Source organism: Desmodus rotundus, chromosome 8 (assembly GCF_022682495.2).
Source record: "Desmodus rotundus isolate HL8 chromosome 8, HLdesRot8A.1, whole genome shotgun sequence".
Lineage (NCBI taxonomy): Eukaryota > Metazoa > Chordata > Mammalia > Chiroptera > Phyllostomidae > Desmodus > Desmodus rotundus.
Window position 1 is genome coordinate 120199625 of NC_071394.1, and position 13334 is coordinate 120212958.

At 36.7% G+C, this 13334-nt stretch overlaps 1 protein-coding gene across 2 annotated transcripts in view; it reads left to right on the forward strand.

The window, feature by feature from the left end:
- STT3B (STT3 oligosaccharyltransferase complex catalytic subunit B) overlaps positions 1-8124 on the forward strand; it is an 83091-nt gene extending 74967 nt beyond the window's left edge. For both annotated transcript variants that reach the window (XM_053930418.1, XM_053930419.1), the window contains exons 14-16: positions 528-641; positions 3330-3542; positions 6500-8124. In XM_053930418.1, coding sequence (XP_053786393.1) covers positions 528-641; positions 3330-3542; positions 6500-6580 — 408 coding nt within the window. In that variant the 3' untranslated portion in view covers positions 6581-8124. The remainder of the gene's footprint in view (positions 1-527; positions 642-3329; positions 3543-6499) is intronic.
- Positions 8125-13334: the final 5210 nt, after the last annotated feature.

The following is a 13334-nucleotide window of genomic DNA, read 5'->3' on the forward strand; positions in this document are numbered from 1 at the left end:
CTTACTCCAGAAAACAATAGTGTTCTTTTTCTGTGTGTTCTTACTCTCATTTATTTTTTATAAATGATCTCTAGACTCAGCTTTTAAAAGCCTTCATGATAACCCTGGCCAGTATGGTGCAGTTGGTTGGACCATCATCCTATAAACCAAAGGGTCGCCTGTTAGAGCCCTAATCTGTTCACATACCTAGATTGTAGGTTTGGTCTCAGGTCAGGGAGTATTTGGAGACAACCAATCGATATTTCTCTCTCTCTCTCTCTCTCTCTCTCTCTCTCTCTCTCTCTCTCTCTCTCTCTCAGAAATGAAAAGAAAAAAGATTTAAAAAACCAGTCATGATAGTTTTGTGTGTTTTTAAGGATCACATTAAGTTTATAAAATAATTGATACAATATTTTTTTGAGATGTAACTAAATATGGCTTTATGAATATATCCTAAAAGCTGGTTCTTACGGGGAAATTAAGGGGGAACCTGTAAATTTGAATGTGTTAAATTGAATTGACTTAAACTTCTGATTTTTTTCTTACAGGAAAGTGACTATTTCACCCCACAAGGAGAATTTCGTGTAGACAAAGCAGGATCCCCCACTTTATTGAATTGCCTTATGTATAAAATGTCATATTACAGATTTGGGGAAATGCAGGTTAGTTACATCAGTTTTTCTATAATTTTTTTTTTAAGGAATATTTTAGAAATAGTTTTGCCCTGGCTAGGTGACTCAGTTCATTGCAGGGTTGTTCCATACACCAAAAACGTTGCAGATTCAGTCCCCAGTGGGAGCACGTACAGAAGGCAATCAATTGATGTGTCTTTCTCACATTGATGTTTCCGACACTCTCTTTCTGCCTTCCTCTCTCTCAAATCAATGCACTTATCCTCAGATGAGGATTAAAAAAAAGTAGTCTTATTTGCCTCTAGAAAATAACATAATGATGTTTTGGTTGTGCTGTAAAGAAAAATGTGCTTGCCCTGGCTGGGTGGCTCAGTTGGTTGGAACATCGTCCTGTACACCAAAAGGCTGCAGGTTCGATTTCCTGTCAGGGAACATACTGGGTTGCAGGTTGGATCCCTGGTCTGGGCACATGTGGGAGGCAGCCAATTGATGTTTCTCACATCAGGGTTTCTTTCTCTCTGTCCCTCTCTCTGTAAAATCAATGAACATGTCCTTGGGTGAGGGTGAAAAAAAAATAAGAATGAGCTTATCTAAAATTTCCACCTGAATTCTTCCCCCTACCCCATTAAATTTATATTTCTGAAACTTATATGTGAAAAATCAGGAAAATATGTTAGATCAAAGATTTATTTCCAAAGTATTAATTAACACTAGGCTCAAATCCAACCTTTGCTAGCCATTTCACCTTTTGGCATCATGCTTTTTGAAGATACTCTTCTCCCAGAGAAGAGGTCCTCCAGGTGAGGAAAAAGTATGATCTTAAGTAGATTACTTTGGTGCTCGTGGGGGAAAGCCTGAAATTAAAGGGCCGAATTATATGGACACTTCAGATATTCATTCTATCCCTGTTCTCATTACCACAGATAGCTAGGACTATGTGGGTTAGAGGTTCCTAGAAAATTAGAATGGTGTGCTACAAAAGTTTAAGGGCCCACAAAATGAATGAATGTGTAAAAGAGGTATTGTGGCAAAAAGAAAAGACATTGGACTTCTGTCATAATACCCAGGTTTTAGATCTGATTCTGTCAAGTCATGCAACCCTTGAACAAGTCATATCCTCCCTGGACTTTCCTTTTTTTTCCTCCTTGTCTGTATACAGTAAGGGTTGGACTGAAGACTTTATTTCTAAGGCAATTAGAAATATTGGTTGTTAAACCAAAAATATGGTTGTTAGATTGCATGACTATAATACAAAATGAAACCTTCACGCCAGGATTTCATTGAAAACTGCCTTATTCCCATATTGCATTCTGGTTAAGTTGATACTAGAAGACAGAGGAAAAAGTGCTTGTGTAATTTAATACAGATACCAGGGATCAAGATAATGTTTATCTCTAATGACTTGGAATTACTCTGCAGGTGGCTTTAAAAAGACAATAATTTTACTACTAAATGTAGGGTTTTGTATATGTTTTTGATTCCCGAAGTCCACTGCCTACTTTCTAAACTCATGTTAAGAAAGAAGCATTTAAGCCATAATGATTAGCTGGCTCAGAAAATGGGTCAAAGTTTCTTTGTTCACTAGTGATGGCAGCAAAGAGTTTTCTTTCTGTCCTTTCTTAACGTTTATCAACAGTTTTAAGCCATGCTTCTAGCATGTGTTCATTTTGATGCCTTTTCTTAGGGAAAATAACGTTTAAGATGAAGTATAACTTTCTGTTGTATAGATAAGTATGAACAAGTAATTCCCTCATTAGAGTAGATTTTAGTTTTTGTTTAAACTTTAATTCACTTACGTTCTGTGTGTCAGCATAAACTTAGTCTGAGAATTTCTTTAGCTCTTCTTGCCCCCCAGTTTTTCCTCTCTTAAATCCTCAAATCCTTCCCTGGTTTGCCTTTTTAACCTTTATAGTTCCCACTTTCAGGATGTAGTATGCTTGCTTGTGCATTTATTTAACAAATAACACTAGGGGAAGTAAAGCCACACTGAATAAGATAAAGTTGTAATGCCACTAATATCGTACTGGAGCATTCAGGTAATTTTAAAAATAAAGAAAAACTTTTTGCAATGAACAGTGTAGAGCGAAAGATAAGGAAATAGTGGAGGAGACTTTTCTACTGCCCATCTCAAGATGTTTTGGGGTTTTGTAAATCAATAATAGTTGGTAAAATAACATAAGCTTAAAAATAAAGTAAATAAATTTATACTTTAATGACCTAATTTTATATCAGATTAAAGTTTATCTTTAAATTTTTTTCTTTTAAAAAAAAATGCTTCTTCGAAAGGATGGTATTTGGGCTGAGGCCAAAGGATAGAAAGAGGAGCTGGCCATGCAAAAGAGCTAAGTGAAGGACTTGCAGGCTGAGAGAATAGGTAGTGCAAGACCCTGAGGCAGAAAAGTCCCTCCTGTGTTTTCTCTCCATATACCTATAAAAAAGGCTTTGATGGATTTTATTTTGCTGTTTTTGTGTTTTTATGCCTTTAGGCTTCTCATTCACTCAAAGATTCTGTGAAATTCTAGTTCTGGTGTATTTAGTTTCTTCCTGATTTTTTTCCTATCTAGTTAGCAGCATATGAGAACTGTTGTGATACATATTACTCTGATTCTGTTTTCCTAGTTTAAAGTGAGAGAGTTTTACTCTGATGTTAACATTTACTATCTTCTAATACTGAATGTTTTCCAATGTGGTTAACATCCAGTCCGGTCACTTTTGCAGCTGGATTTTCGTACACCCCCAGGTTTTGACCGAACACGTAATGCTGAGATTGGAAACAAGGACATTAAATTCAAGCATTTGGAGGAGGCCTTTACATCAGAACACTGGCTTGTAAGGATATATAAAGTGAAAGCACCTGATAACAGAGAGACATTAGACCACAAACCTCGAGTCACCAACATTTTCCCAAAACAGAAATATTTGTCAAAGAAGGTAGGTATCAAGTGAAGTCATTAGTTGTCTGAAAAATAATGATTGAAAATTGCTAAATTTCCATTTGCCAAGCCTATGAGTTGGTTGAGTCCAGAATAAAAAGAAATCATTTATCTTAAGGTAATTCTTTTTAACTGTAATTATGACCACGCTTGTAGAAGGAATTATGATGATGAGACTATTACAGTCCTCTGGTAATAAATAGTTAATAAAATATAAAGTATATTATTGGAGGTCCTTGCTGCTCACTTAAGCCAAATATATACATATATACAATCTTCGCTACTAAAGACCACTAAAAAAGAACTTTTACAGGTTGCCCTCTGTGGGAGATGGCAAGTAATGAGCAGTCGTGGAATATTAAGTTGTGTTTTAAGGTGCTATCTTTACAATACTAATTATTATTAGGCTGTTTTCCATCTTAAGTCTTGAAAGGTGCTTGGGTTTACACTGCTCATATCAGTTAGAGTATTCTCCCCTTGTCTTTGGGGGCAAGGGAAGAGCCCCAGAGGACACCTGTAACCAAGCCCTATATGTACTATGTGTTTTTTTCCCCTACACAGAACGTACCTTTTCACTTAAGGAAGCACTTTCCAAGGGTTTTCTTTGGCACACCCCAATTGCCAGCATCACTACTCTTGTGCTTTAGGACATAATTAAGTCAAAAGAGGGTTGTTTGAACACAAGCATGTGATACACCATGGCAGTCAATCTGATAACCAAGATGGCTGCTAGGTGACTAACAAGTGGGAAAGGCATGCAGCGTGGAGGTGCTGGACACACGGGTGATGCGCGTACCTGGCAGGACAGAGTAGAGGGCATGAGATTTCATCACACCACTCAGAATGGCACAAAATTTGGCATTTCCTATTTAATATTTTTAGACCAAGGATAACCGAAATGGGGGGGGGCACTACTGATTTTAAATCATTGAAGCAATTATCTCATTCCGTTACATTACTTAAAATATGCTTCAAATGTATTCAGAGTATAGATTATTTTAATTTGTGCTATAAAAGTGTGATGTATAAATAAAAATGTTTTAAATGAATACTTCCTATGCCAGATACAGATTACCATATCTAGAATAAGCATTTAAATGTCATACAGCTGACACTCATTACGTTGGTCATATCATATTCACTTACTAGTCTTTACATCAAATGATCTGGTTTCTCACAGGCACGTGGTAGGAGAAACTGGCGAGTACCATCAGTGCAGAAGTTAAATGCTGCTACTCCCAAGGCAGTTTGCTCTTAGACCATCCATCTAAGCCCAGTTGAGGTCTACTTTTTCTGAAAAACAATGCCATTGAACTTATCTAAATGAGGATTGTGAATTTTCTTACTCTAACCTCTTGTCTCCCATCATTTCCCCAAAATGAATAAGTGAATGGATATATAAAAATTACTTCTTTTTATAGTCTGTCTTGTATGCCCCAAACATATATTCTAGTAGTCCTACAACATGGATTTTGAATTTCCGGTTTCCATGGCTTTCTCTTCTCTGTTTTGTTCTGGCACTAGAGGAATGCTTGTTGTTTCTTTGTTTTCCTCTCTCCTCTCTGCTTTTTACTCTGGGGGTGGGGTTCAGAGTACAGCAGTCATCTGGGAGTTTTCCTACCACTGCAAAGCTGATGTGGCGGAGGCACTAGGAATTGTGGTCCAGAGCTGCAGAAGAGACTTGGCATGGCTCACTGCCCACAGAGAAAAAACACCTTGCGGGCCCAACCCAGTTTTACATACTTTGCATAGTCCTGGGCCATTTTGCATGATCTATCAGAAAAGATGGCATGTTAGAAATCTGTAGGTAATGATGATAAAGAAACTAACTCTTTGACCTGGTTTGAATTTTTAAAAATTGTACTCTCAAATTTACTTACTTTTCGCTTTAAGTAAGTTAATACTAAGGTAACATACATTGCGAACAAGCTGGCAGCAGCTAATTTTTGTAACCTTAATGAGGATTGCATTTTGCCTTGTTAGAAAAAATTATAAATCATTTAAAACTGAACTTCATAAATACATGTATATGATACAGGACGTGCCCTAGGTTTCTGAAATCTCCCCCAAGAGTTGTTGTATATAAGTGTGCAGATTGCGTTTAGGGGTCAGTCTCTTGAGTCTTCAGCCTCTGCTAACCCAGTGCTTTGATGGTCCATTACACTAACTGTTTCCCCCCAGATTTACTAGTAGTATCTGTGGGTATGTCAGAGTGACAGACATATGTTCCTGTATGGTTTATCTTGTAGGATTCTAACACTGAGAACATTTTTGCAGTAATTCCTGCCACCACATTTGTAGTAATTTGTTTTTTCTTATACCAGAAAACATCTGTTGATAGTATTTTAATGGGATGTAGGAGTGTTAAGAAAAACTTATTTTTAAGATCTATGAAACTCAAGGAATGTTACAGGGTTTTTTCCTAGGTGTTTGGTTCTCGTTTTGTTTTTCATTTTTAAGTGGTTTTTCTACCTAAATTGGAGAATGTGTCAAGTAATTTATTTGTTTTTCATTTTTGTAGGTAGGTAAAGAGGTACTTACTTTGTATTTCTGACACAGAGCTAATTCTTGGAGGCTAAACCAGGAACAGCATTAACATTTTCTGATTTCTTAGTTTAGTGTTATATTCTTTCATCCCTGGAAATGTAGTTATTACAACTAAGTATTTTTAAATACTTGTAACACAGAGAGAGGGGGTAGGGGTTCATTTGCCTGATGGTGAGGAGTTATGTGATACCCATTTGAGAAATGCTCTGGCACTCCTTTAATTTTAAAGCTAGGGACCTCGTCCAGTTTATCTTGGGTCTTTCAGCACACTTGGCACAAAACAGTGTGGTACTCACTGTTCAAAGAATCAGCTGTAAGAAGAGCTAAGGGCTTATTAAGGCATTATGTTCATGTATTTTTTAATTTGTAGGAAGCGTGTACTAACACCATGTGTTGTTTTCTTTTTAGACTACGAAAAGGAAGCGTGGCTACATTAAAAATAAGCTTGTTTTAAAGAAAGGCAAGAGAATATCTAAGAAGACTGTTTAAATAACACTGTTCTGGTTCCTAACTTGAAGCAGTTGTCTTTGTGAGAACCGGTCTTTGCCTTTAACTCATGTCCTGTTTCACAGCAACAGAGGGTACAGAACTATCGCTGATCCAGGTTAACGTACAAAATTTTCTGGCAATACCTGATTTAAAAAATAAAATTGGCTTACTGAGAACAGCTGTTTTCGACTTGTAACGTGAAGCAAGACAGAGCACTGCTGTAAATGTCTAACAGCAGGGGTTTTTTTTTATTGGTACATATTATCCTTCAAATCTGAGAATTTGGACTAATTGCACCAAAGATTCCTCTAATTTGGTCCCTGGCACATGCATACTTGTTAATGTTTTTATTCTTTTACAAGACCTGCATTTTATTTGAATTACCCAAATAGCAATATATAAATTACAAATGACAAAATGTGATGAGCTTCTTGAACCAGTAAACTCGTACAGGTCTGAGAAAGAGGTATTAGGAACATAATTATACTTCTTTGAATTATATTTATTTTCAAGTTTCTTCAGTGCAAAGAATGTTTCATCAAATGTACATTTTCTATTGCTTACTACTTCTGCTCTGAGAAGAAGCTGCTGTTTCAAAGATGAACCTCTGAGTCACTAATTGATTCAAATAGTTTTTTTTATGTTGACATGATATTGCTGCTGTTGGCAGTTGTTTTCACCAGGTACTTACAGAGTAGATCTCATGCATTGTTCATTCAAGGGCTAAATTTATATCCTTTGGAAATCGTGGCAACTGCACAGAATGTTGCCTGTCGGGATGGGGTTTGTACCTCTGTACTGAGGTTGGCACTATGTTTACACGTAAAAGATTAAGGAAAAAACAGAGTGGACAGGGGTCCAAAGTTCATTTTCTGTGACTCTTCAAAATGACAAAGGATTTGTAAACTTTGCCTGGACTTCTCTTACAACAGTTTCATCCATCACAACGATTTTGTTCTCTGCTCCATGTTGTTTTAATCCCTCAAGCATTTGATGAAACACTCTTTAATGCTATTAGAATTTTCTTAAAAGATGTGACAGTTGTCAAAAAATGCACTAAAATATAAATGGAGATTGAACATGTTCATTTTCCAGCTTATAGACAACTTTATATAGACTTGAAAATTTTCTCCAGTTGTTTAGTAAAAGTGAAAGAGAAAAGGTTTTTCCTGCCACAGGATATAACTTTTTTTATACAAACAAGCATAACTTACACCACTGCTTTTGGTGGAAAAGTGCAGAATAGTATGTACCTTTTATGAAGAAAAGTGTAATTTACAATATTCAGTGAGAATGTTACTGCTGATTTTCTTTTCCAAAGTGTAGAATATTCTTTGATTTATAGAATTCATTTTTGACCCAGATGATGGTTCTATTACAGACCAATAAAATGGCTGAACATTTTCACAAATAAAGTGTAACTAAATCTGGATTTCTGATACCTTGTCATTTGGGGGATTTTATTTTACTTTGTTGCTTTAAAATTCAATTCAGAGAAGTTGTTGACTATAGGGAAAATAAAGTTAATTCAAATTTTGTGTTAAGTGTGTTGTCTTTTACAAATCTTTTGTTTCTGAAAGGAGTTAGAGCACTGACCACTTGTCTATCCCTTTTTATTTTTACAGAGGTTTTAGGAAATGTGTGTAGAAGTGCCAGGTTAGTTCAACTTGACCTACCATTTTGCCTTCTTTTTGCCCTAGAATGAGAATCTTTTTGACTTTTTATAGGTTAGCAAGGAGGAGAACACCTAGCCACATATTTGGTCTCCATTTGATTGAGGGTAGGATTCAAGCAAAAAGCCCTGCTTCACAAAGTCGTGGTATTTAATCAATCAAGTCTTCATTGTCGAATCTTCTCATTAAGAGAAGGAATAATCTCTCACCTTTCTCAGTTTTAGGGAACCCATTTGGCTCAGTGGATTGCCTCAATAAAATACCGTACTATAACAGTATTTGTGACTTTATTGTACCAGAAAAGCGAAATTGTAGTAGTTTAAATACATTGGAATGAATATAGGCTAATTGGCTCAGAATATTCTTTAGATCTCTAAATTCGTTTCATATTTAACTATTACCACAACATTACACGGGGTATTAAATATCAAGACCTCCAATTTTTTGACTTTACAACAGATTTTGGGTTTGTTCCATATCTTCGAATTGAACAAAGCTGAGGGGTTTGTAGTATACATTAGGCAGGGAGGCAGCAAGTCCAAAGCTAAAGTGCAGTTTTCAAACTTGTTTATTACTGGCTGGAGTTTGCATTTGTAGAGTTTTACTTCATTTGAGTCCCTAGGCCATGACCAAGAGGCCAGCATCTTTCCTTAGCTGAAGGGGCCTAAGATCATGAAATACGATGCTATTGCACCTTTAATTTTTTTTTTAATTGTAATACATAAAAATTTACAAATCTTAACCATTTTTTAAATATGTAGTTCAGTATTGTTGAGTACATTCAGATTGTGTTGACCAGTCTCCAGAATTCTCTTGCAGCTGCTTTTTGATGGCGGGTTTTGTCCGACACCTGCCTTGCTGTTGGTATAGCACTCAATCAAGGTGGGTGGCATAATGGACGAATGAGATGTAGCGAATTGGCAAACCAGTGAGGAAATGTCCTGATGGTTACTGTTTCTTTTAAGCCACTTTTTATGTTAAATACAACAGAGAACACAAAAATGTATACTTTATTGTACATAAAACAAGCAACTCTGTAACCACAACCCAAGTCATGAGAACAGATGATGCCACTACTCCAGAAGCAGCTTCTTGGCCTCTCCCAGCCATTGGCCTGTCCCACTTCCCCCTCCAGAAGGTAATCACTGTCCTTGCTTTTAAGGTAATTTGATTTCTGCTTTTAATACATAAGTATCTCTCTATAAACATACTATTTAATTGCACCTATTTCAACAATATAAATGGAATCTTTTGCATCTAGCTTCAGTTTTTGTGAAATTCATCCAGAATATTGCATGCAGCTCTAAGTTTATTGCCACTGATACATAGTATTCCCATATATGTTGTTTCCCATTTTATTGTTGATGTACATTTGCATTGTAGCCAGATTGAGGATATTACAAATAATGCTATAGAAATAATCTTTTACATCTCTCTTGGAACTTATATACATACATTTTGGTGGGTATTTAGCTAATAAAGTAGAGTTGCTAGGTAGAACATGAAGGTTTTTGTTACTCTCACATCCTGATCAGCCCTAGTCAATCTTTAATTTTGCCTTTCTGTTTAGTGAATAATGGTTTCTTATCCTGCTTCATTTTCCTTTCCTAGGTTACCAATGAGGTTGGTCTTTTGGAAATCCTTTTTTTAATAAGGTTTTGGTTCTAGTCCATTTTTCTGTTGGTTTTTTATGTTAGTAGAAGTTGTTTACACATTCTGTGTAAAGCCCTTCATTGTTTGTTATAGTACGCCTAGGAATTCGTTTTCTGAATGTCTTACTTTTCAATCTTTTGTGTGCCTATAGATTTCTGTCCCTCATTTAAAAAATCCTTTTCCTAACCTGAGGTGTGATTTCTTCTTTTTTCTAATGTAGGAATTTGAAGTTATAAATTTACACCAAGCATAGTTTAAGTTGCGTTCTCTCAACTTTTGATGTTAACTGTCATTTAGTTAACGCATATTTTCATTTCTGTTGTACTTTCTTCTTTCAGCCATGGGTTTTTCTTGTGCATTTCTTGATTCAAATACAGTGCTTTCTAGTTACCCTTTTATCAGTTCTACCTTAAATGCATTTTAGTTAGACATTCCAGTTGTAATCTTTTGGAAATGGTTAAATTTGCACTGTGTCCTGTGTGTGAAGTCCATACCCCTGCGGCTTGTTCTGTTATTTGCTGAGGATGAATTGTAATCATACACTAGTGTAGACTTGCTTATTCCTCCTTGAACTGACAGTTTTTTCTTCATATGTTTTGAACCCATATTATTAGATATATATACATTTGGAACTTGTCAGATTTTATTTTTAGTAATGCTTTTTGTTAAAGCCTGTTTTTATCGTATTAGCATTCTTAAGATGTTTGTGTGATGTATCTTTCAGGCATCCTGCATTGGATTTGTTGAGCTTTTAACATGGTAACTTGTTGGTTTTCATTAGTTTTTTAAAAATTATCAGTCATCTCTTTAAATACTGCCTCTGCCTCATTCCTCTCTGCTCAACACAATTAGACCTTTGCAGGCTGTATCTCTTCCTCCTTTTGTCATTCCTGCCTGTATTTTCTGCTGACTCGCTTATCAGTTATCACTAATCTAGTATTGCACCCATCCATTCGTTTGTTACTCCATTTTTTTAATTCTAGAATTTATCTCCCTCCCCCATCTCCCAATCTATTTTTTAAAATGGTTTACGGCACAGGTGGCAAACACAAGGCCCTCGGGCCGAATCTGACCCAGCACTTTGTTGCTACCCTGTGGCGGCACCAAGCTCTCACTTAACTGTTAGGACTGTATAAATGTAACTGCTCCTTAACATTACATTCGGCTCTTTGAAGGCAACCGCAAAGCTGATGCAGCCCCTGGTGAAAATGAGTTTGACACCCCTGGTTTACAGGAATATAAATGGAGAGACCTGTGTGAGTGGGAGACTTACCATTTCACATCTTTGGTCTATATGGGAATGGTATTTAGGTCTTTAATATATTAATTGTCAAGTATAAGGTTTTTTTAATTCAGTTTAGCCAGCACTATTTGTTGAAAAAACTTAATATTCTATTTAATTGGCACCACTGTGGAAAACAATGTGTTGATCTATTTCTGAATTGTTTCATTAATTTGTGTGTCCTCACACCAATACCTCATTGCTTTCAAGTCAGGTAATGTCAGTTTAACACCTTTGTTCAGTGGTCTTTTAATACTTACTCTGGGACCATAGGCACAAGTACATGTCATGGGCAAAGAAAGATGTATGGTTACACATCCTACAATTGACATCGGGTTAATATCCAGAATATGTAAACTCTTAGGAAAAAACACAAAAGATTTTGATTAATCCTTAACAGAAGAAACATAAATGACAAATATATGAAAAGGAACATACCTACAGGGTTAGCTATGATGTGTAAATGAGGGTTAGGACGTGTATAAGCAAACTCTCGTACACTGCCAGTGGGAATTTAAACTGTTAAAAATCACTGTGGAAAATTGTTCAGCAAAAGCTAATGTAATTGAAGATACACATCTCCATATCTTAGCAGTTCTTCTAGGTTTGTTAAAGTTAGTGGTGCTCTCATGTGGTCTGAAGCCAGCTGTTAGGTGTTTAGTTCTGGAAGCTATTAGGAGAGGCTCTGGTGCAGGCCACACTCAGCCAGCTTGTGCCAAGCATGAGGCCACCTGGTGGGATCTACAAAGTGATTTGTGGTTGGGCTTGGAGGTGCTCGCTGTGAACTGAGGCCAGCTGCCACTAATACCAGGCCTGGGGCTGCTTAGCAAGAGATACAGGGCACACAAGACAAGCTGTTGCTTTTTGGTTGGTGGACCTTTGAGAGATTTTAGGAAAGTCAGCAGCATGAACCTGGTCAGGCTGCTTATATGGAAAAACTGTTGAAGTGGCTTGGACTAGGTGTGCAAGTTGGATGGGATGGAGCCTGAGGGAATCACCAGAGTGAGGAGGCAAACGTGTTAGCCAGGTTAATGGAGAGCAGAGATTTGGCACCTGTGACTGCGGGCTGAATGGGGTGAGGGCTCAACAAACAATGGTGCTGCCAGCACCTCCAGGCCAGATAGCTCCCTTGACTCCACTCCTCGCACTAGCTAGTCAGTTCAGTGTGTTTCTGTGTGTCCTTGTGCTGATCTAGCTACTTCCCCAGTGCTGGGTCCCAGAACAAGTGAGTGAGTGCAAGCAAGAATGTACTTAAAACATCTTCTAAGTAGAGAAGGTACAGTCTAAAATAATGATATGGAAATGGTAATGGAGAAAATAATTATAAAGAGTATAAATATATAAACAGCAACAATCATTTATTACCACGTGCTATCCTTTTACACAACTGCAGAGCATGAGGTTCGTTTACATGAGTGATGTGTTGTGCCATGACATTACAAGGCTAGAATTGTTACTAAGTTACAGGAAGTTTTCAACTCCATTATCATGTTATGGGACCACCATTGCAAATACAGTCCACTGCTGCCGGAAGCGTTGTTAAGTGGTACATGACTACACAGTACAGATGAAGGAAAAGAGAAGGGAATCAAAATGTATCGCCACAAAAAATCAACTAAATACAAAGACCATAATGAATGAAATCAGGAACAAAGCTTCAAGACATATGAAAAGCAAATAAAATGAGACAAGTCCTTATCACTAATGGCTTGTAATGTAAATGGATGAAATTCCCCAATCAAAAGACAAATTTAAATTGGCAAAATGAATTATGAATTTAAAACCAGGATCTAGCTATGTACTGTCTATACAAAGCTCACTTTAGTTCTAAGGACAAATATGTTCAAAGTGAAAGGATAGAGAAAGAGCAAGGATGGCTATCTAATAGCCAAAATAAACTTAAAAGCGAAGACTTAAAGGGTACAAGGCCATTATATATTGGTGAAAGAATCAATTTGCTAAGAAGAACTTACAAACATACATGCATCAAACAGAGCTCCAAAATATATGAAGCAAACACATACAAAGCCTAAGGGGAAAATACTATAATCATAGACTTCAGTGTCCCAATATCAGTAATGGATTAAACCACAATATAGGCCACTTGGACTTAATATGTATACAGTTTCCAACAACAGCAGAAACA